This window comes from Anas platyrhynchos, chromosome 8, assembly GCF_047663525.1.
Source record: "Anas platyrhynchos isolate ZD024472 breed Pekin duck chromosome 8, IASCAAS_PekinDuck_T2T, whole genome shotgun sequence".
NCBI lineage: Eukaryota > Metazoa > Chordata > Aves > Anseriformes > Anatidae > Anas > Anas platyrhynchos.
This window is the reverse complement of record NC_092594.1, coordinates 23,212,963-23,236,447: the sequence shown is the minus strand read 5'-3', so window position 1 is coordinate 23,236,447 and position 23,485 is coordinate 23,212,963. Positions and strand designations below refer to the sequence as shown.

The 23,485-nt window shown below is 41.9% G+C and overlaps 1 protein-coding gene across 7 annotated transcripts in view; it reads left to right on the top strand.

Annotated features, from left to right (window-relative positions):
• The window catches only part of LRRC8D (leucine rich repeat containing 8 VRAC subunit D), a 50,967-nt gene extending 28,665 nt beyond the window's left edge, over window positions 1-22,302 (top strand). For 4 of the 7 annotated variants that reach the window (XM_072042145.1, XM_027463700.3, XM_072042144.1 and 1 more), the window contains one exon: window positions 17,137-22,302. In XM_072042145.1, the coding sequence (XP_071898246.1) occupies window positions 17,139-19,709 (2,571 nt within the window). In that variant the 5' untranslated portion in view covers window positions 17,137-17,138 and the 3' untranslated portion in view covers window positions 19,710-22,302. Of the gene's footprint in view, window positions 1-28; window positions 75-6,135; window positions 6,267-7,238; window positions 7,312-17,136 lie in introns of those variants that run through there. The other 3 variants (XM_005029274.6, XM_038182647.2, XM_038182646.2) reach the window with 3 other exon arrangements.
• The last annotated feature ends 1,183 nt before the right edge of the window (window positions 22,303-23,485 follow it).

The following is a 23,485-nucleotide window of genomic DNA, read 5'->3' as shown; positions in this document are numbered from 1 at the left end:
GTTTTTGTTTTTGTGTTTTTTTTTATAGTGGACGGTTAACCTCTGGAACTCTCTGCCACATGATATCATTATGGGTAAGAGTTGATATGATTCTAGGAAGGATTAGAGATCTCAGGGAATGTAATTATTTAGTTTAATGTGAATCTATAAAATCCCTTGTTCTAAGGTCTAAAACCATTTTGTAGCAATGGGGTCTAATGTAGTGGGCTGTTTATAACTGTTTCCTAGTAAACGTATTTTGCTGTAACATCTGTTTCTAGCTACTTTTAACAACAGGAACTGGTGATTCAGAGGTCTGTTTCTAAATTTAATATGAGAAGAAGCGTAGCGCTAGTTGAAGGAACACCGAGGGTGTGTGTATCAAGGGGAGGCGGCGATAAAGGCAGAACGCACCCTGCATGCTAAAATGTGTCATTGTGCCTCTGATTGCAGGGCACAGATGCTGATACACAAACAGAGGATACATGCGTCAGAGTAACAAACTGGTTTTGAGCATTCAGCTTTTCAGGGATCGTGCTTGTACAGTGTCACTCCATTGTATTAAGAGGAATTGATCTGCAGGGAAAATGCAAGGCCTTTATTTTGGGGATTGATGTCTTTATAAGTGGATGGAGGAAAGGGAGTGAAGCAAGGAGGTTTAAGATGTGGAAGGAAGAAGGCCTGGCTGTGTTTTTTCGATAAGCAAAAGTCTCCAGTTTCCTTCATTAGCTACCTCCTGACGTGTGTGTTGGAGAGAGCTTCTATCTGCTCTTACATTGGGTTTCAAGTGTTTCTAGCTTCATTACTCATTTTTTCCCCTTTTTTTTTCTGTTCTTTCCCTTCCTAAAGATATGTGCAACCACACACATGCACAACCATAACTTTATGACACACATCTGGTAGCTCCAAATGTCCAGAAATCCTTGACAGGCAGGTATGGGTATGGGCATAATGGCTGTAAGCAGGTAGGCAGGAGCAGCTCAGCCAGCCTTGTTGGCACCTCAGCCTGCTCCTGAGGTATCACCTGGACAACAGAAAGCTGCTTTGTGTTTGTTGCTGTTTGTGTCCACGCTGAAACACATCTACACGCTCAAAGAAACCCAGTCCGTTCCTGGTCATCTCTTGTGACCCATGTATTTTCACACTCCAAGAGTGTGTGGAAAAGAATCTGCTGATTTGCAGAAAGTTTTAAACAAAACAGAGGGTTTTAACAAAAGTTTTAAAACTGGAGCAAATGCAGGAGATCAAGCTCTTTAGCTTCTCTGCCCTCCCAAGTACAATGGTTATCTTGTGGTCGTTCCATTCCTGGTCCAAAAGGGACCAGTGAGTGGGCTTCCTCAGATCTGTGTTAGGATAAAATTAACAGCTTAGTGATACCTCCCTGGGCTCCCTGCCTGCCTTGATGTAGTACTATGGCAAAGCAATCAAGTAGGGATACTGGAACTTTAAATAGAGGAAAATACAGTGTTAAAGTCATAGATGCTATGAATTAGCTCTGAAGAGCTGCACCAAGACATAGGGTAAGCATGATATTTTGTGGCTTTTGTATGAAGGCAGTTAGTTTCTCCCGGCATGCAGTCACTCCAACACAAATTCTTTGTTGTAGAAAACACTAAATATTTGGGAATGTTGAGCCTGAAACACAGATGATATACTGCAGCAGAAGACTCCCATGGGATTTTTTTACGAGATGGATTTTATTTGTTAAATGAGTTTTCAGTAGTTGTTCAGTACATGCTATTGTATTGCTTGTGTGATGTCTTACAGTGACACTGGTCTGATCTGGACTGTGATGACTGTATAAATTGCATCACTTACGAACTGTGGAAAGATGTCTTGATCTGTAAGAGACATCTGTGTATGTGTGTGTTTATAATGTACTCGTAAATCATAAATTAAAGACATTCAGTTAATGCCACATAGAAGCTGTATTCACAGCTCTTGGTGTTCTTGTCTGCCCACAGGAGTTCCAGGAGTAAAAACTGATCACAGAGCAAACTGAAGCTGCTTTTGTACTTTGTTTGAGGGGGAGGAGTAACAAAATAAGTTATGTAGTGTAAGACATCTTGAAAATTTGGACCGTTAAGTGGTCTTTGGGCTTTTACCAAGGAACGTGCTTTGGCATTTTGGTTTTGTGTATTAAAAAACACTAGAGATCCCTTGGCTTTAATTTATAGCAGCAAAGTACAGTTATTTCTCTATATTTTGGCCATATTGGTTTGTAACATATGGTTGTGGTAATTCATAGCTGTATACCCAGTGGTTTTCGGTGACTTAAATTGCTAAGAAGAAATAGTTTGGCCTGTGGTGATCGGTGGGACGGTGTTGTGGCTGGGAGGGGGACCTGTGGCCTGTTTGGCTCTGACAGTGACAGCCACCTCCGAGGAGGCCAGCACAAAGCTCCATCAGCTGGCTGCAGCAACGTGACCCGGAGATTCCCAATTTCCATCAATTGTCCATGGCTGACCTTTGCCTTCGGTGTAGAGCTCCTAACTGTAAAGCTTATATGCAAGTCCAACGCTGAAAGGTTGAACTTCACATATTGAGCTGCTTATGCTTCTGCTTGCTGCAGACATACTGCCATTGTAATTCTGTGTTACACAGTGAGGGGGTAGGAGGGTTTTTATTCACATCTCTGTTCAAATTGCAGCTATTCACAAGCAGCAACTCAGAAGAAAAGTTATTTTATATAACTAGCTAATTTCAAGCATGCCATTACACAATTTTTGGTTAACGGAAGGCAGTAAAGATTCCTTAATAAAATGACTCACGGTCACGTTGTTACTCATATTCATATAACTAAGATCCTGTAGTCTAAGTCTTTTGGCCTTTACCTCCATGAGTGTTCTGACTTTTGATGGGGGGTTTGTTTGTGTTTTAAAGCCACTTCATGATTACTCATTTCATTTGTTTCTTGTACTTACGCAGCCAGTTGTATCTTCCCCCTTTAGTGTTGGAAGTACAGCTTTATTGCAGTCTATTCTCTCCTAACTTGACAGAACAAGTATCAGTGACTGTGACCAGCTTCAGCATGTAAGTCTCTGCAGAGGGCTAAGAAGTGTTATTATCAGATTAAGTGCAAGTAGAAACCTCCACTGTGCTCCCTACTTGGGATGCACGGCAGTAGCCTGTGAGGCCCTTGGGCTGCTGAAGAACATACACGGTGTCTCATAGCTATAGGTCCTGGTGTGGTTGGAGTGAGTGAGCTGCTGTCTTAGGCTTACATTTGAACCATGTGAAACACACAGATCTGAGGAAGAGTTCTGATAACAGAAGAGAAATAGTGTATTTGTGAAAATTACACCTATGTGGAAATAGCGGATTTTTCTGCTATTTTATATCTTGCGATTATATCTTTGCTAAATCACTTTCTTAAACAGAATCACATGATAAGAAATAATTGCAACACACTGCTAATACTTCTACACTCTTTTTGGATCTCTTTAATTTGTGACTTTTCCTGTGGTCAAAATGTTGCTAATATAGCAGATAAAAAGAGATTTGTTTTAAGCCCATGGCATAGACTTTAAGGTTTTTCCTTTTACAGCTGGTCAAGCTTGAAACTATTGCCTTCCTGAAATGCTCTGTCACATTATGTAGTATGAAATCTGATGCAATTCAACTGAATTTTTGGGCTGTAATCTTTTTGAGACAGGGTACTTTGATTGCACAATGTATGATGCAGGAAGGCCTTAATACAGAATAGGAAGTTGAATCTTTTGTGCAATGTAAGTATGAAGTGCTAGCAGAGTCTAGGTGTTTGTCCAGAAGTCACAATTCTTTTGTTTGATTATCAAGGAACTCTGACCAAGGCCCAGAGCTGAGTGCTACGCAAGGGGCTGAATGAGGAGCACAGAGCATACAATGCAAGCACTGTGAAAGATGGTGGCATCTGATGCATGGTGTGATCAGACAGAGAGAGGATGCCCCTAATGAGTCAGGAGCAGGATTGTCACAATGGTCTGTCACTTAAAATAAAAAATAAACTCAAGGGTAGTTCTGCTGCTCATATCAGAGCAAGCAGCACAGCAAGCCACTAGCCCTATTTTGGGACAAGGCTGCAAGTTCCCATCAAGCCTAAAGAAAGATGCTTGTCCAACAATGATGCCTGTCTGACAGCTGTCCTACTGGCCCTTCCCTTTCTCAGCTCCAAACCAAAAATAACAGCCTGCTTGTGTGTGGTGAGCATAGATCCAACTCTGGTATCGGTGCAAAGTCCTTTTGGTCCAGAACCAGTTCACTGTGAACATGGATATGGCTGTGTCCACGTGCAAAAACCTTCAGCTTACAGCAGTAGCTCATAACCTTCTTCAAGTCACCACTTGGGGTCTGTTCTGCAAGGTGAGTTGTTGCTACATGGATGCCCCAAGCTTTGTGATGAGGCAGAGGATGGTCCTTTGCTTTGGCTTCCTTAAAGGAGGGGCATTCAGTGAATGCTTAAAGGAATGACTTAGTAAGGTTTGGTAATCCAAAGCTGGTTGCTGGCTTTACATCTGGGAGATAAGGTTTATATTATTAGCACTTGAGGAACTTGAAACAGAGATTAGAATTGCTGTTCAGCCTGAAGGGGAACAAAAATTATGGCAGCGTTCAGGGCCGTGACAACACTTTTTTTTTTTTTTTTTTTTTTTTTTTAACAAAAGAAATGAGACATAATTTGGCATACAAAATTTCTTGGTCAAAAACAGGCTGTTGCAAAACTTTATACTAAATGAAATGGATGGTTTTGTTCATGTTTTGGTCTGGCCATGACAAATCCTAAGCTTTCAACTGTCAGTTTATGGGAATATAGTCATATGTATATTATTGCTGTACGCCCACATTCACAGGCAGCCATCCAAGTGTTCAGATGAGATAACAGGAACATACAAATGAAGCAGCTGGCTAGTTGTCCTGATGTTCTTGACTAGATCCTTGTTAAGATGCTGCTAGTCAAACCAATGAATAGATCTGGGGTATCTAAGACTATTTGCTATACATGGCTGGGGTCACTGTGGGCGCTTTGTGGCCTTTTTGTGTTATTGCTTTTTGTCAAGTCAGTAACCTCAAACACAGAGTGAGCGCTGAATTAACCCCTGTGTGTCCCCTGGTAGTTGCAGGTTGGCTCTAGGCTGCCTTGTACGAGGCTGGGGGCTGTGTCCCGCCACCCCATCGCCTGGGGAGTGCCAGGTAGGTCTGTGTGTGCCTGAGGGAGAGGAGCCTGTCCTGCCTGCTGCCCTGCAGCTCCTCTTCTGGGCCCTTACAAGATGAAAGCAGCAAGCAGCATTGGCTGCATTGCTCCTGTTTTTCATATATGAGTAGGTAATGCCCTGTCCCGTGGCACATGCTTCTAGAGATACTGCTGGAAATGAAGTTACGGAGTAATTTGCCTTAGGGCAAGTCCTGAGTCTTCACCTTGTGCTGCACAGGACAAGGACAGTGAGGGGCTGGCTTGTACCTCCCTTGCATTGTGCCTGGTGGAAGTCAGAGCCAGGGCTCTGAGATCAGTGGTGAGATACTTACATGAGCTCAGGCTTTACATTTACCCTGCTTTTTGAAATCTTGGCATGCTGGAGGAAAGGCTAGAAGATGATTAAAAGCAAAGAACCCTTCTCCTGGGTCAGTACGATGCTAATGCTTCATTGCGAGCTGTGTACCTGAGCTTTACTCAGAGCCTCCTGGGCCTGCTGGAGGATGTGAAAATGATCTCGTTTGGCTGCGTGTGGAAACAGAGGCAACAAAACCCGGACTGCTTTCCTCCAACGACAGGGCAACTCTCCTTTTATTTCAGAAGCAGCTGGGGAGCGGCTGTTGTGCTGTTTTACTTGCCAAAACTAGCTCCAGTGGCGAGCACCTGGGGCAAGGGGGAAGCACTGCCTGCACAAAAAGAAAAGCCTCCTCCATGGACTGGCTCACTCATTTGACCTGCCAGGCCAGATTGCATGTCAGTTGTAAAGCCCAGACGGTGAGATGGTGCATGACTGGATGTCTGCGAAGGTGGCTGCCAAAAATGTTATTGCGAGTATGTGGTTGAGGCTGTAGTAATCGTGGCGAGGCGATAAGGTCTGGAAAGGGAGCAGCAGCTGCAGTGGGCGATCTTTTCCAGGAGGCATGGATTTTATGCTCTCACGTGTGCTGAGAAGAGCATGTAGCTGGATTTCCTGCTGGAGCAGGAGGGAGATCTGTCCATAGATGAGATGGAATAAAATTTCTCCTTTCTGTAATCTTATTTTGGTTATTTGAGTTAAACTGCAGTACATACTCATGAATCTTCATTGTCTTTGTAAAGACTGATGTGACTGGACAAGGTAGGTTTCAAGAGCTGTTACGTTTTGTGCCTTTTTTTTTTTTTTTTTTTTTTTTTGAGATATCTCAAACCAATAGGAAGGAGTATATAGGAATGTTGTAACTATGAATGGATTTATCTGGACATTATGTTTAGACTTCTCAAAAATATTTCATAAAATATTAAATTTGACTATGCTTTTAATCACAATCTTATTCCATTTTTCTGGAAGCCTGATGGTTTTTGTTTTCTTGCTTTGAGTTTTACAGCCATGAACATGCTTATCATCACCTAACAAATAATTACTTAGATTGTAAGCCTTCTGGGGCAAGGGTTGTCTGCCCACTCTCTGCAGGAGAACCCATGGTGCAGAGGTTACAATTCCAGCTGGAACATTTGGGTCAAATCATAATATAAACTTAGCAGTAGTAAATATTTAAATTGGAGGTTGTATGGGTATGTTGGTGCTGGTTAATAGCAGCAAGCAACACAACTGAGCCTTACTGAACCTTTTTGCAGAGCTGGAAGCTCACTTGTTAGGGCAGGTATGCTGCAGTCTCAGGAAAGACAGCAAGTCTTTTAGAGCACTTCATTCTGTTTTTAATACAAGACTTTGAATGGGGTTTGGGGAAAATCCAGCATAAAAACAAAGGAGATGGTCTGGATCTATGGGGAAAATTTCAAAACTCCTGCCTCCAAAAGACATGTGGTAGCATAATCCCTTTTATGCTTAAGTACTGAGATTGAAGTACACACCCTGAACCAAACAATTATGGGACTAAATGGACTTAAGTAAATAGCTTACCTCTTACAGAAAGGAGCTTAAGTTTAGACCAGGAAAAAGAAATAGAGTAATCTGAAATCTCTTTGAGGATAAACACTTGAGCTGTAGGCATTTTCTCCTGGCATGAAACCACTGAAGATTCAGCTATTGGAAGCTTGGCAGGAATGTGGTAACATTAATAAGTCATCCTTCATCTCTTGTTCAGAGTTTCAGAGAAATCATCATTGTTACCCATCTGACAGGACATCGGAAGCACAGAAGATCTCTGCTCGATAAGGAGCAGGTAGGGTTGGAGCAGACTGTCAGTAAGTGTCCGGTGTCTGCTTGGGGAACAGGACAGGGACACGGTGTGGCAGGAGCGGGATCAGAGGCTGCCTTGTAGTTATCCTGAGTGGTTTATGTGATGTGGCTGTACAGCTGGAGTGAGGAAGTCACCCCTTCTCCCGGGGGGGAGAGAAGAAGCTGCATGGTGTTTGGGTATGAGCTTAGTCTGAATTTTGTCCCTTTAAAAGTGTGCTTGCACAACCTGGTTCTCAGCTGTGCTGGCACACCTTCACTCTGCTCTTGCCACAGAACAGATCTTGGCAGAAATGAGGAACTTTGATATGCAAGTAGGAGGCTGGTGTTTACATGCAGCTTTTTGTGTCGCTGGGCGCTTCTGCGTGTGTGTTTTAATTTGCCTTTGTTTTAATTTTTTTTACTTAATTTGTGTGACCTCTCATACATCACTTTTAGCTAATGAAAGTGTCAGTGGGAGTACTTCAAATGCAGTATTTCATCTGTGGGCAAATCTTCTGTATGAAACTTGTTTAATATGTAACCCAGTGAGAGTCACTGTGTTTGCTGTTCTGTCTGCAGAGATGAACCAGTGCAGGTAGGGAACAATGGACCCTGTGCTTTAGCTAAAGGAACTTTGTCTGCTCTTGGCCCTTGATCTCCGTGAAGGTGCTGTAAATGTTCCAGTGCAAGGTTGCTGGCACATCCATTAGAAGTGAAAAGAACGAAAGTATTCATTGAAAGTAACTGGCTTCGGTTACTCAGTAAACGTGCTTACTTCATTTCTAAACCATATTCCCATCAGAATGTAAACCTAGATTTTAAGTACCATGAGTCAGGGTGGAGGGGAAGCTCCCCTCTTACGAGGGACTTTTAAAACCTACAGCAACGTGAACTGCAGTGATAAGTTTTGTTTTCTTTGGACACTCCTTCCTATTCTTGCTGTATGTTTAGGGTGTGTAGCTAAAGGTACTAATATCTCCTGTAGTAAGATTCATATCTTCACAGGCTGTGGCTTAAAATCACCAAATGAGCAACTCATTGCCAAGTTCAATTTCTTACAGCTTTTGAAGTTGCCCCAGTTCCAAGTGAAATCCAGAACAAGATGAGACAGAGGCTGGCAGCGTGTGTGGCTGTAGATCAGAAAAGAATATTTTTTCAGAGCAATTGCATGAGTCGCTGTGTGCCGTTTCTACCTGAGATCAAGTAATTTTATATAACAACCTTTGTAGCCATGTGAGCTTACTTATGTTAAAGGTCTAAAACCAACATTGAACTGTTCTGTTTTTCAGATTTCTAAACGAAAAAGGAAATAGAGTTTTTGCTATTTTTTTCCCCTTTTGTCCTTCAGTCTGTTTAATGACTTTTTAAATTGTATCTTTTTTGTGTGTGTGTGTGATTAAAAGCAGGCTGTAGGGACTGGAATTGCCAGATGTGCTTTTATTTTGGTGCAGTTTGCTTTTGCATCTTGATAAATTCCCCAAGTGCTCTGGTCAGTAGAAGCACCAGATGTTTTCTGTGTGTTCCTGCACTTCTGATAGCGGTTGTGAAAACACTGGAGAAACATCACTGGCTGAAAGATAGGAGAACAGCAGATTTTGAAATGGCAAAGGGATTAGATGTCTAACACTTGAGTGCAAGCAGCCGTTGTAGTTTATCGTGTGGTGTAACTTTCAGTTACGTTGAATGCCCATATCAGCACAGGTTAAATCAGCTGCAGGAACTTTGTGTTGTGTCTGTCTTTGAGAAGAGCTTTGTTGGACTGTGGGTCTTGCACAGACAAGGCAGGCTGCCTTGTGAGGATTACTGGTTGGGATGTGCCTCAGGAATTCTCCCACAGTGGGGTCCAAAGTGTCTGCTCACTGTCCTTGCTTTACTCTGTTTAGGTAAAGGAGAAAGCACTGCAGGGAATTTGATCGCTGTGCCCCACTGTCGCTGTTTCTATCTCTGGTGGTGTGTGTCCTCGGGTGGGCCAGTATGATGTAATGAAGGTGCTCCTAATAGTGAGCTAGGGTTTGGGGTGCCGCCATCTGCAAGGTCCATTTGTTACTTGGCTCTAAGATTTCTGTCTAGGTAGTGCATTTCTGTCTAGTTGTGTGTTGTGAGATTCATGTTCTTCCAGAGAGGAGAAATTGCCTATCAATGTCTGTGCACTCACAGGCTTAGAGATATGAGTAAGTTCAGTATTTAACCCTGCTGGGGTCCAGCCTCGTTATTCATACGTGTTGGATTCCTGCCTGTCATCTTGCTGGGTGGCTAGCCCCAGAATGGTAAGATCACACATGGCTATCTGACTTGAACTGTATGGAACCAAGTTATCATGGCAAGCTCTTCAGTGGCCACAGAGACCTGTGCAGGAGGACCACTTGAGGACCACTCTCCTGTCCACTCATTTTCTTTCTCCCATTTCGTCTCTCACGCCCTTTATGGTCTCTGATGCTACTGACTTGTAAGGAAGGAGCACAGCGTTGCTGAATGTTCAGCTTGAGATCTCTCTGAGCTTTTCAAGGTAAAAAATTGACAAGTGGTGTTCTGGAAGAAGCTGAGCCCCTGCGCTACATCCTGAAACCTGGGGATAAATGTGAATAAAATCATAAGCTTGTACTTCTGGTCAAAGCAGCACCTCTCGTAAGAGAATTGCTCTAGAATAGCACAGCAGGCAAGTGGGAAGTGGTTCTTTTCCTGTGCTCAGTGGAAACGGAGCTCGCGTGTGGCGAACACCGAGTTAATTGTGTTAATAGCCTCCGGGTGCCTCTCGGGAAGTAGTCAGAAATGCAGCGTTGGACTTCTGTTTAAGGATGACTTTCAAGATAGACCTCTGGTGATTTACAGCAAGGGCAGAATGATGTATGATTTGAGAGTTTATTGTTAGGGAAATTATGGCTGCTAATACTGTTTTTTAAATACCACATTGATTACAAAACCATCTGTGTAGGAGTGATGTATAACACTAGACTTCCAAAGAGCTGATAAACAAGGAAGATTCAGTGTAAACACTTAAATAGCAGGATCCAAAAGTAGGTTAGATTGTTATACAACCTGAAAAAGACCAGTTTTGAAGGGCAGAATTTTTGAAGACTTAAAAAATAAATAAGTAAATAAAAAATCATAGAACAATTTTTTGTAAATGAGTACTAATTTGACATCAGTTCTATAAAGCAAGAACCTTATTTTTATCTCCAGTGTACTGGAGCCTAACACATCTGTATGCAGTCTGAAAGGAATTAGGTTTTGATAGTTTTTAATTTATGGAATTACTGTCAGTCTGGTCAATATTGTTCATAAAGATGCTGACTCTCCAGTTGGAGAATTTATTTGCAGTCTGTATCAGTGAGATTTTATGTTCCCTTTAAAGAGAAAGTCCAGAATTATAGTTGTGCAATTTGAGCATTGGGATGGAGGAGTTGAAGAGATGGGTTACTTGTGTGTGTTTTTTGTTTTCTGTTTCTCAGTGAGTGCTAATCAGTCCTTCTCCTTAATCACATAAGTATCAAATACCAGCAATGTATTTTTCCATATGTGTGTCTGTGTACACACAAATTCTGTGTATACGTAAAGGGCATTGTGGAACCGTTGTTCTTTAGTTGGAATGTTTTTCTCTATAGGAAATCTACTCTCAACTTTGTTCTTGTTGCTTTCCCCTCATTCAGTTATCACCAGTTTTGTACACAGAGCATTTTGTGTCCCTAAAATTCTACCTTTGAGTTGACATGCAGTTAATTTTTAAAAAGCCAAATATCACATCCTATAGAAATTTGCTTAGCCTAAAGTATAAAATAGGTCAACACAGTGTAAGAATATGCTCAGCCAAGGGGTAGCCAAACAAAAATAAACCAGCCTATATCTTGCAAAATGATCTACAACTGGTGGATTTGGTTGATACTGGATGTCTTAGGCAGTGGCTTTAAGAAAGTAGTTTGAGTAGGAATTCCCGTCATTCTAATTTGCTGGGGCGGGGGTGGGGGGAGGGGGAATTTTTTTCACAAGTTCTTTATGTGAAATCTGTCTGATCTTCCTGACACAAAAGCACTAACAGGGAAGTATCTGATACCCCAAGCCACACTGTAGTCCTTGTGTTCTGATGTCATTTTGCAATACCTTCAGCTGCTAAAGGAGCAGCAGAAGATTTCAAGCAGTAGGTAAACACACCTTTAAGAATATATATGTTGTGTTTTATTGTGGAATGTGTATTGGGTTTTTCATGGAACAGAGGAACTCAATGCATAAATCCATGTTTAGCTGAATTTTGGGTTTTGTTTTGTCAGGATGCTTACAAATGGAAGGGAAGCTGTAGCTGCAGTTATACTGGTTTTGTAACTTGAGTCCTGTCACGCAGAACAAAACACAATAATCCACTGTGGTATAAAGCAGCAGAGTTAACTCCTTTTTCTAAAACGATCTGCTGCTGCTCCACAGCTATCTGGAGGAAGTACCTCAGCAGCATACTGGGAGCAGCAAACCAGGCTGGGAACAGTTGTAATATTCTGGGTTACAGTGACAAGGGCAATCTCCATCCATCACTATTAGATCCTAAAGTCTTCTGGTGTCTTGGTTAAACCTTCTTCAGTTTGTTATAAACTTCTTTTCTTAGGAAATGAATAACCGGTGCAGGTAATGCATGTGTCTGCGTGTTCAGGAAGCATGCATTCATTTAGTTCCTTTTGTGAATGCTTATATACATTATTTTACATGGGCTTTGGGGCTCCTTTCTGTGGGACAGAAAGGAAGAACGGTGTCATCTTCTTGATTGTTGCAGATTGTCTGTAGATTCACTGATACTCACTACGTCCTGGCTGGGATGCTGTTCTTATCACATCCAGGGCCAATTGGCTTAATAGGGTATTGCAGAAGTAGAAAAACAAAGGAAGTAGAAATGGCTAGTGGAAAGAGATAATAAAATATACAGAGGAAATAAATTTAAACCTATGGTGGCTTGATCAAAAGCAGGAAAGCAGAGCCTTTCAGTTATGGGAAAACTTTTCTTCTCCTTAATTTCCTGTGGGAAGGGAGCAAATACGTTTGGTCACGGCAGTATTTTTTTTCTTTACAACTAGAAATGTTGTGTGTGGGCTTTGTTGTTTTGTTTTTGTTTTTAGTTAATTCTTGACCAATTGCAGTGACAAGGCTAGCTCAAGAATCCTCTTGTTTCCTGAGACAAAGTGGGCTTGTTCAGACTCTTGGGAACCTGAGGGTAAAACAAGAGGTTCATGTGCTGTGGTTCTGGTTTTGTTTGTTTTAATTTTGAAGTTCTTTAACTTTAAATATGCTGTTAAAACAGGAGGGCCAGTGAATTACAGGGGCAGACAGATGAAGTTTTTATCAGTTAGTACAGGAAGAAGTAGGTTGTAAATAAACATTGGAGTGACATACCAATCTGCTGCTTCCTTTTCCTCTAATTTCTGTATTTAAACTAGAATGGTTTCTTAGGAAATAACCCCAGTCTGCCCACTTGGTATTTCAGCATTTATAGGCTGGAATTTCTTAGAGGAATTCAACAGGTTAATCACATTCTGAGCTCTACTATACTTTTCCTTAAGATTAATGAAAAAAATATAATTGGATAAGAAGTACGATGTCATAAATTTGTCGTTACCCCCTGCTGACTTAGCATGGACCTGTGACTTAGAACAATTGTATTGTCATTGTCAGCTCTCACTGCAGTTGTTTCTTCCTATAATGTGTTTATATAACTGCAAAATAAACTAAGTGCATTTGGTTCTAGAGCTCCCTAATGCTTTAGCAATGAAAAGAAAGATAGCACTTCTGCTTTCAGAATTTAAGCTTTTTCATCTTAGGAGGCAGCAAGAAGCAGTTGAGCTTGCAACAGTAATATGTGCTTACATCACAGCAATTCTTTTCTCCAGAGGGAAACCACCCAGTCGATAGCTGCAGGTAATGGATCTGGAGCTCGGAGAAGCAGATGTTACCCTAGATTGTCCTAGAGAGTCGTTTGAGTTACAGAACGGGAGACAAAGGGTTTGAGAGGAAAGAGGGTCATTTGATCCTCATGCTCTGTTGATGCCAAAGGTCCACTTGGTGCCTGGTGCCTTTTGAGCTGTAAGGGCTGAAATAAACGCATGTTTTTAACATGAAAAATCGGATATATTGGCTTTTCAGCTGCATAATACTTTATTCTTCAGTTTGCTGAGCTGCTGCCTTACAATTCTTTGTGTTTTTTCACTGGTGTTGTGAATGGCGCCCACACTGGCCTCGAAGGCAGAAGACACAGGACAGTGAGTCACAGCTTGTGCCTGCCAGATACAGGCTGAAATTTCCATCTGTTTTTTTCTTAGCCGTCACTCTGACTTGTAATGAAAACCCAACCCCAGTGTGGCACCCTTGAAAGGAGGTGAAAATTAGCAATAAAAACACTTAATATCTAATCCAATAAATATTCCAGAGAGTGGGCTTAGAAGGCAGGTTTAAAAAGTTTTAAATAGTTTAACTTTGGATAAAGTAAGCCCCGAAGCATTAGAACACTTTTGGATCTGTTCTGAATACCTCTTAATGTTTTGACTTCTGGCCATGTGCAAGAATAAAACAAAAATTAACTTACACGGTTAGTAACTTACTAAAACTTTTATGGTTAGTAATTTAGTAAAATCAAAGACCAATAAATGTTATGATGGATTTAAGGGGGAGAAATACCGATTTTATTTGCAGTTTGTCAGTCAGAACATGTCTTCAGACTGTGTGTAGGTTTACACCTAGCGTTTTGGTTTTTAAGGTTCAGAGCATTTACGTATCTCAAACGTGAGGAGGGAAACCTGTTTTCAGCTCCTGGAATTGATTTTGGTAACTAGAAGAAGGTCTGCCTTTCTTTGATGATGCACAAGGTTTTAGGCAGTAATACCACACAGTTTTTTTTTAATGTGTTTTGTAACTGCTGATCTCTGCCAAAACGCAGTTCTTCCGTGAGTGCCGGTAACTTTAAGGAGAAGACACGTTCAGAGCATTGAGTGCAAAGCTCCTGTTGGATCATACTGGCTACAGCCAACAAAGAGGATTATACCAGCTCTGTCACGTTTCATAACTTTTTTTTTTTAATTTTGTGTATGCAGAAAACAGAGGTCTGATAGAGGTGATTTTTAGCTTTATTTTTTTTAATTATAATTGCTCTTCCTACGTCTCTAGCTAAAACCACTTTGTGCTTTCTCATTCTTTCCCATTATTTCACCTGCTTGGAGCAGACAGGCCTGCAGTGCTTGGGTTTCAGCGCTTTATCCAAGCGTTCTTGTGGCAAAAGCAAAGCAAAATCACCTTCATTTTGTGAAATGTCAGGTGTCCCAAACTGCAGCGACATAACTTCCACCACAATTAGCTAGTGCAGCATTTAGGAAGAGGCTAGCCCAAGAGGAGAGCAGCAGCTACGGATATATTACAGCAGTCACAGCATTGCTCCCTGCTCTCGGTCCTGCCACCTTTCCCTGCAGGTGGAATGGCTGTGTTTGTATGCTGGGGCACGAGCCAGGCATGATTTGGCCTTGCGTGGTGCTCGGCTCTGCCTCCTCTCCTGCTGAGCAATTGCACAAGCAGCTGAGGGGAATTTCTTGTTGATGCTGAGGTGAGCAAGACTTCCGTGAAAACAGCCTAGAGATCCCTGAGAGCTTGCAAGAAAACAAATCCATGCAGGAGGAAGGTTCTTCTGTTTTGTGGCTCACCTCCTGGGCAGGTAGCAATTGTGCTAGGAGTTAGGAGGGTCCTTTGATATCTGTCCGTTCCCATTAGCACAACTGACTAATGCTATTCTTTCGCCCACAATTGTTATAGTAGTTAAATGTCAAAGGTAGCAGTTGCAGGCCAGGCAGTCACCGTGACTCAGCCTAGGTAAGCACCTGGAAACATGAAAGAGAATGGGGAGTTGGCAGCGAAGTGGAGCAGGGCAAGGTGAGGCTCTGACAGCTGTGGGTGTCGCTGTGCTGTGCCCCGGGGCGCTGCTGCAGCAAGTGGGGAAGGTTTGGGAGCTGTGCTGCGTGCAGGGAGGGCAGTGAGACCCCAGCAGCTTGTGTCACTGGTGGGGGAAGAGTATTGCACGTTCCTTTTCCCACTGGAAAGTAAGTAAAGAAAGATCTGGAAGTTCCTTCTGCCCATTCCCTGAGGAGCTGAAACTCTTACGTTTCACAGCCATGCAGAGAGCACCAGTGAGCCAAGTGCTGCGGGGAGACATCGGCCTCTTCTCGGGGCTGCCCACGCCAGGCCCCATTTCGGGCAGGTAATGGCTGGTAAGAGCTTGTGGGAGCTGAGCAGGGCTCTCCCTGTGGATCCCAGCACTGTGAGCTCTGTGCCGGGCTTTGTGATGAGGAGAAATGTGTGCTAGAATAATCAAACCGTCACGCTATATATTCATCGCCTTTGGCACTGTCCTTTGGGGTTTGTAAGGTGCAGGTCTGTACAAATCCATGTGCTACGAGTTAAATGTAATACATCTCAGGCATCTTTCTACCCCCTGCTGTGATCTTGTATTCTGCTGAGCTGCTCTTCTGTCAACCAAAGGGATGCAGACTCCAAGTGATAATGTACATCCTGTCTCCTTCCCCACTCCATGTGTGCATACAAGCTGCCTGTTTTACTTCAGAAATGGCAAATTTTGGTCATGAGTTCAGCAGTTAAAATGATGATTTTACCACATCCTGCTTGCACAGGAAGCTTTTTTAAAAAAAAAAAAAAAGATAACTTGAATCCTAGATTTTGTCTAAACAAAAAGCAAAGCTAGCTATTTAAAGCTGCAAAGAGGTTTAGATTCTCACCCAGTTCACCACTTCTGTCTCTCAGTGCATACAATCACATTAAAGTGAAAGCCTTATAGCCTATTCCTGTGCTATCTTAGGGTAATCAGCTCACCAGGTTGTGATGATAATCTAAAAATATTTTCCTTTTAAAGTTAAAGACATTATTTTTCTTCTTGGTTAGCTCTTTTGTTGTGGGTTGTGTTGGTGGTGGTGTTTTCTGTGTTCTTGTTTTTTATTTATTTATTTATTTATTTATTTATTTATTGTCTGAAGAAGGGTTATTTCATGGACAGGGGGAGGGGGAAGATTTTTATGAAGTACTGGTAAACAGGTCATAATGGTTTGTCACTGTAAAACATCCAAACACATTTAAAAAAATGAAAATAAAATTTGTGTGCCAAGTTTTCACATAGTAACTGCAAGACTTTCACTTAAGTGGTGGCGCTTAAAGACAGGGAGACGATCCATCTGTTAATCAATGTGGATGCCGAATTGCAGGGAGTGGGAGATGCTGACTGTTACTGTGTTAGACAAAAAGAAATGAGAGACCTTGCTCACAATGTAATAAGAGACCTAAAATGCACTGTGAAAGATGAGCAAAGTGCTCATCTAACAAATATTGTCTACTCTGTGTATAAATGCAAGGTAATTAAAAAAAAAAAAAAAAAGTAATGCTGGATTTCATACTTTCAAAGACTCAAACACTCCATTTTTACAGAATCGGATTTTGTGCAGTGGATTCAGTTGTTGCTGTTCATGTTGTTAACACGCATAAGCTGAGGCACTTGTCTTTTAGATATTTCAGTTGCACATAGCAGACCTTGGTGCTTGTGCTGTCAGGTGGCAAAGCTACCTAAATATCATCTGGCCTGAAGTGAGAAGCCTTCCTTCAGTTTTGATGCTAAAATAATGTGCTGTTTCAGTACATATCCTTTGAGAGTACCCTGTTGAATGGAGTGACAGACAACATGTGACATGCAACAAAACCTAATGAAAATGTAAACCTTTTGAAGATTTGCATGTCATGGTGTGACTGTTTTTTAATTAGTAAAATAATCTGCTCACCAGTCAACAATATTGATTTTGGTTTTGTTTTCTTGTAGGAATGTTTACCCTTGCAGAAGTTGCATCGCTCAATGACATCCAGCCAACCTATCGTATCCTGAAACCATGGTGGGATGTGTTTATGGATTATCTAGCGGTTGTTATGTTAATGGTTGCCATTTTTGCTGGAACCATGCAGCTGACCAAAGACCAGGTGGTCTGCTTGCCAGTTTTGCAGTCTACTGTAAATTCAAAAGCACAACCCAGCACATCAGGGAAGGCTGACTTTACCACTGTTGAAACAACCACTGGTCAAGGAGAAGACGCGTCAATGAGAACGGTTTCCTTTGGAAGTGCCCCTACTGTAACACCAGATGTACCTCTGAGCAGAGCTACCTCTCCTCAGTATCAACCCACTGAATCGGGTCAGGAACTGAAGAAGGAGCAGAAGGATTCTTCAGGCCGTAAAACAAATTTGGATTTTCAGCAATATGTATTTATTAACCAGATGTGCTATCATTTGGCTCTTCCTTGGTATTCAAAGTATTTCCCCTATCTTGTTCTCATCCATACCATTATTTTAATAGTCAGTAGCAATTTTTGGTTCAAGTATCCCAAGACCTGCTCAAAAATTGAGCACTTTGTGTCTATATTAGGGAAGTGCTTTGAGTCCCCCTGGACTACAAAAGCACTGTCTGAAACAGCATGTGAGGACTCTGAGGAGAACAAACAGAGGTTAACTGGTGCCCAGTCCCTGCCCAAGTATGTTTCCACTAGCAGCGATGAAGGAAGCCCAAGTGCCAGCACTCCCATGATAACAAAGTCTGGCTTCAAGTTTTCAGCTGACAAGCCAATGATCGAGGTCCCCAGTGTCACTATTTTAGACAAGAAGGATGGAGAACAAGCGAAAGCGCTCTTTGAGAAAGTCCGTAAGTTCCGGGCTCACGTGGAGGACAGCGATCTGATTTACAAGCTCTATGTTGGCCAGACTATCATCAAGACTTTCAAGTTCATATTTATTCTCTGCTATACTGCGAACTTTGTCAACACCATTAGTTTTGAACACATCTGCAACCCCAAAGTGGAACACCTGATTGGCTACACGCAGTTTGAATGTACACACAATATGGCTTACATGTTGAAGAAGCTGCTGATCAGCTATATTTCTCTAATTTGTGTCTATGGCTTTATCTGCCTCTACACGCTCTTCTGGCTGTTCCGAATACCCTTAAAAGAATACTCTTTTGAAAAGGTCAGAGAAGAGAGTAGTTTCAGTGATATTCCTGATGTGAAAAACGATTTTGCATTTCTTTTGCATATGGTAGATCAGTATGACCAGCTGTATTCTAAGCGATTTGGTGTCTTTTTGTCAGAGGTAAGTGAGAACAAACTACGTGAAATCAGTTTAAACCACGAATGGACTTTTGAAAAGCTGCGGCAACACGTTTCCCGCAATGCCCAGGATAAGCAAGAGCTGCACCTTTTCATGCTGTCGGGGGTCCCTGATGCAGTCTTTGATCTGACTGATCTGGATGTGTTAAAACTGGAGCTGATTCCTGAAGCGAAAATCCCAGCAAAAATCTCCCAGATGACAAATCTTCAGGAGCTTCATCTGTGCCACTGCCCTGCAAAGGTCGAGCAGACGGCCTTCAGCTTCCTCCGGGACCACTTGAGATGCCTTTATGTGAAGTTCACAGATGTCGCAGAAATTCCTGCGTGGGTGTATTTGCTCAAAAACCTCCGTGAATTGTACTTGATAGGCAATTTGAACTCTGAAAACAATAAAATGATAGGGCTTGAGTCTCTCAGAGAATTGAGACACCTTAAAATTCTCCATGTGAAGAGCAATTTGACCAAAATTCCCCCCAATATCACAGATGTGGCACCACATCTAACAAAACTAGTCATTCATAATGATGGCACTAAGCTCGTGGTACTGAATAGCCTTAAGAAAATGATGAATGTTGCAGAGTTGGAACTGCAGAACTGTGAACTGGAGAGAATTCCTCATGCCATCTTCAGCCTCTCTAACTTACAGGAACTGGATTTAAAGTCAAACAGCATACGCACAATTGAAGAAATCATCAGTTTCCAGCACTTAAAAAGATTGACTTGTTTAAAGCTGTGGCACAATAAAATAGTCAACATTCCTTCCTCCATTACCCACGTAAAGAACTTGGAGTCTCTTTACCTCTCCAATAACAAACTCGAATCCTTACCAGCCGCAGTGTTCAGTTTACAGAAACTTAGATGTTTAGATGTAAGCTACAACTCAATTACAGTGATTCCAGTGGAAATAGGTTTGCTTCAAAATCTGCAGCATTTTCACATCACGGGAAACAAAGTCGACATTTTGCCAAAACAGTTATTTAAATGTGTTAAGTTGAGGACTTTGAGTCTGGGACAAAACTGTATTACCTCAATCCCAGATAAAGTTGGTCAACTGTTGCAGCTGACTCATCTGGAACTGAAGGGAAACTGCATAGACCGTCTGCCAGCCACACTGGGGCAGTGTCAGCTTCTCAGGAAAAGCGGGCTTGTTGTGGAAGATCACCTCTTTGACACTTTGCCCTCGGAAGTTAAAGAGGTATTGAACCAAGACACAAGCATTCCCTTTGCTAATGGGATTTAAGCTGAGTTGAAATGCTCGAGTAGCTGACTTCCAAACAGCAAATATTGAAAAGTATGTCTGTTGTGAGACCATGCATTTGTAGAACGCAGAATCCCTCGGAAGGCAGGACTACTAGCAGGATTGTAAGAGATATAACCGAGTGTTCAATGTTTGCAGTGTTTTAAAAGATTATTTCCAAATTTTTTGAGAGGATAAAGAACCTTAATAATCTCAATTCTTTTTTCCTTAAATTGTTTGTAACTTGGATGCTGCCGCTTTTGAATGTTTACAAATTTGCTTGCCTGCTTAAAGTAAATGATTAAATTGATGACCTTTTCTTACTATGCAAGTTATTCTTTAAGGTCTGGATTGATCTTAGTGCATTATGGGAGGAAAAACAAAGATAAACGTTGTGTATGGTATGGTTCTTGCAGCACTTGAAACATGTTGGTGTGTGGTGTTAGTGTCAGCCATTCGCAGCAAATGAAACTGGTTTGGCTGTGCTTCAAACTGCAGCAGAACCACCATTCCCCTGCACTAAGGTATGTGGTTTGCATGAGGCCAGGTGTTTGCCCTCATTCTTCATCCTCAAGGCCTCATGATTTTGGATGAGACTTGTTCTGTAATCCAGTGTGACTCCTTCAGAGCTGTGAGGCCTTGTCCCATCCCCACAGCTGATCTCCCCCAGCTTCCATAATGCTCCTCTGTCCCAAGCAGCAATGGGTGGTAGAAGGGAGAGTAGTGCCACTGGGCTTTCAGGTTGGGGATAGTTTTGATGCTTGAACTGTTCTGCATGGTGGCTTTGAGAGTCATTAAACAGCAGGTGACTTCACTGCTCATGTTTTGCTCCTCTTCAGAGTTTTCATCGGGGAAATTCAAGACATTTTACAAGAGTTGGTGATTGTTTTGTTTCACAGCCCTTGCTTAGAAATTGGGCTGTCTGCTCTATTTTCTAGACTAACGACAGAGACATAAGACTTAAAATTTACCCAGACATGATTTAGCTTCATCACCTGTTGCAGCGTATCTTCCACTTAAACTATAGGACCACCCTTCTCCCCCAGCCCAAGTAATTTGATGTTTTTGAACACTTATGCACTGTTAGAAAACCCTAAATGTGTGCCAGATAAGTCATCAAATAAAGAAAAAAGCAGACAGCAGTGAGCGTGGGATTTTTTTTGTTTGTTTGTTTTTCGTGGTGTTTTTTTAACTGAGTTTGCATTGCCAAAGCCATTAGAGAAATACAATCCATTAAATCTGCAAAATCATCAGTTGTAAATCTTGGCCATTTACATTCCATGTGTGCAGAAAAGAAGTACTGTGCTGGGAGATGATTACGCGATTACTCATAGTTTAAACACAATTCCCTATTGTAGTGTGGTCAGGACTGAACTAGTCTGTCATTCAAGAGACCGTTCTCACACAGAAATCCTCATGCGCAGCGATTTCTACTGTAACTTAACCAGAGCTGCCCTGACTTACACCACTATTAATGAGGGGATAGTTTGGGCCTAAGGGCATTGAGCAGTCAGAAGCATTTTAAAAACTGCTCTTACGAATCTTGCACATTTTACTGTCAATCATTTACTATTAGTCATGCTGGGATGACTGTTCTTAGCTGTAGGTAGCAGTCTCTGAATACATACCTGCACCATATGTTTATGTGTATCAGAAGACCAGTTTATGAACAGTGGTTTTCCCACTTCTTTTGGGGATATAATCTGTTTTCTCCTTGCCAGCTGGTAGTAAACTTGGGATGCTGACAGTTCTGCAACACCAAGTCACAGGTTTGGCAGAGTACTCACAGTTACTGATCTCTCCTCCACTGGGAAATTTTTGTGCTAATTCTCAGATTATTTTTTTTAAGTAGGAGTTGTTAAGGCTGCAGTGAATTTTTCTGTTTTTAAGAAACTTGTGTTTATTTTTCGCACATAGATCACTTTAAAATTGCTGGACTATTGACTCTTAGAAAAACTGTGGAATATAATATTGGTGTATGCCTTGTATTTGCTGTTGACTGTCATTTCAGCTTCCTAGAAATTTTGTGTAGGAGGGAGGAAGAGTTGGAGGATGAAAAAGTCATTAATATTTAGAATAATAGTTCTATTTTTCATTTTCTTTTATTTTAACAGCAGTGTCACAGTGTGGCCACAGATTGATCCTACTTTTTAAAGCTTTTTTGGTGTTTCTGATGCTCTTACTGTCCCTACTAATGTTCAAAAATAAGCCCATGTTCTCTTAATATGAGTATGGTATGAATAATTTAGATCACTGTTTGACTAGTTATTAGCCAATTGTACTTCTTTAGACAACTTCCTCCAAAATACATACATTTGAAAGTTAATTTCAGGCTTGTGATGCTTACTCAGCATAAATTCCATTCTTGTTTTTAGGGGAGTTTTCTGAGTGGGGAGGAACTGCCCATCTTCCCCAGGTCGCCTCCCTCCCCAGTCCTTCCTCCTTTTTGTGACTGTTTATAATGTTCCTGTTTCCTGCGTGTCCACTGACACAGTCTTGCTTTAAGGTCTTTGAAGTTCATCTCTTTTCCATGTAAGGCATGTGAAACATATTTTGCATTTCTATTTGATTTAATAAATAAGATGTTTATATCTTCCTCTTATCTATTTTTTTTTAATGGGGAAAAATGTGTTTGCATAGTAAAGCCTCTGATTTCAAGTGTCTTATGCTAAACTTGCTCTTTGGCGCCTGTAAATTTAAAGAGGAGGAGGTATGAGGAGCTGCTCCTAGTAAATCCTGTGGGTATGGTTTCTAACGAGCACAGTGTTTCAGAATAGATGGGATTCTGTTTTCATCTACATAATCTAAACGTTCTCCCACCATTTTGACTTGACTAGTGGAGTTTTGCACAATATCTGCACAGACCTGGAAGAAAAATGGTTGTCCCTTTAAATGAGGGGAAGTAGGAGATGTTCACAACTGTCGCTACAATATATTTCTGTGAAGATCCTTGGGTTTTCCAATAAGTTGTCCTTTTGTAAGATGCAAAATGAGCTATTGCTTTTCTGAGCAGGCATTAAGTCTCTGAGTGTATAGGAGGATGCTGACACTAATGAAAGGCTTTCTGCTGCTAAATAAATGGTATTGCAGTCCTGAGCTGCTTTCTTTTAGCAAGGAGGGAAGCCCAGACACTGTAGGTTGTATCTCATAAGGGGCAGTCCACTCTTCCCACCCACCCCTGCTCCACCCCACGTATCACTTACTGAACTGTATATTTTAATCTCACAGAAATAGCTGTTCTTTCTAACGTGGTTCCGTGTGCTCAGAAATTAACGGTGTTATGGTTGTATGAAGGCAAGGAGTTAGACTTCCTTTTACTTGAAGTCAAACAAATGAGGTGCTCCTACAGGTATAGTGTTGGCCATCGTCCTGATCTCTTGTAAGATTTCAAATTTCCTCCATCCTCAAGACGGAACTGTGTGCAGGAACATGACAATCCTGAGTAAATCTGTAGCATGTTGTTAACATGCAAACATGAGGCTTCTGTCAGGTGTGGGTTGTGAACCTGTGTGGTGAGGTAGAGCCTTGAATTTACTGAGGCATTCCAGTGTGGCTGGCAGAGCCTATAGGGTGCAGTGGCAGTGAGCTGAGGGTGGCTTCTCAGGGCTGTTGTCGCTCTGTGTGATGGGATTACTGTCCCGCAACAACTGGCATTGAAGATAACGCAGAGCAGGGCAGGGCTGTTCGGCCCTCACTGAGGAGGGAGGGTAAAGCCAGAAGGGCGCTGTGCCCATGACTTGGGGCCTACTCTTGGTTTTGCCCCAACCTTCACCTCGGCT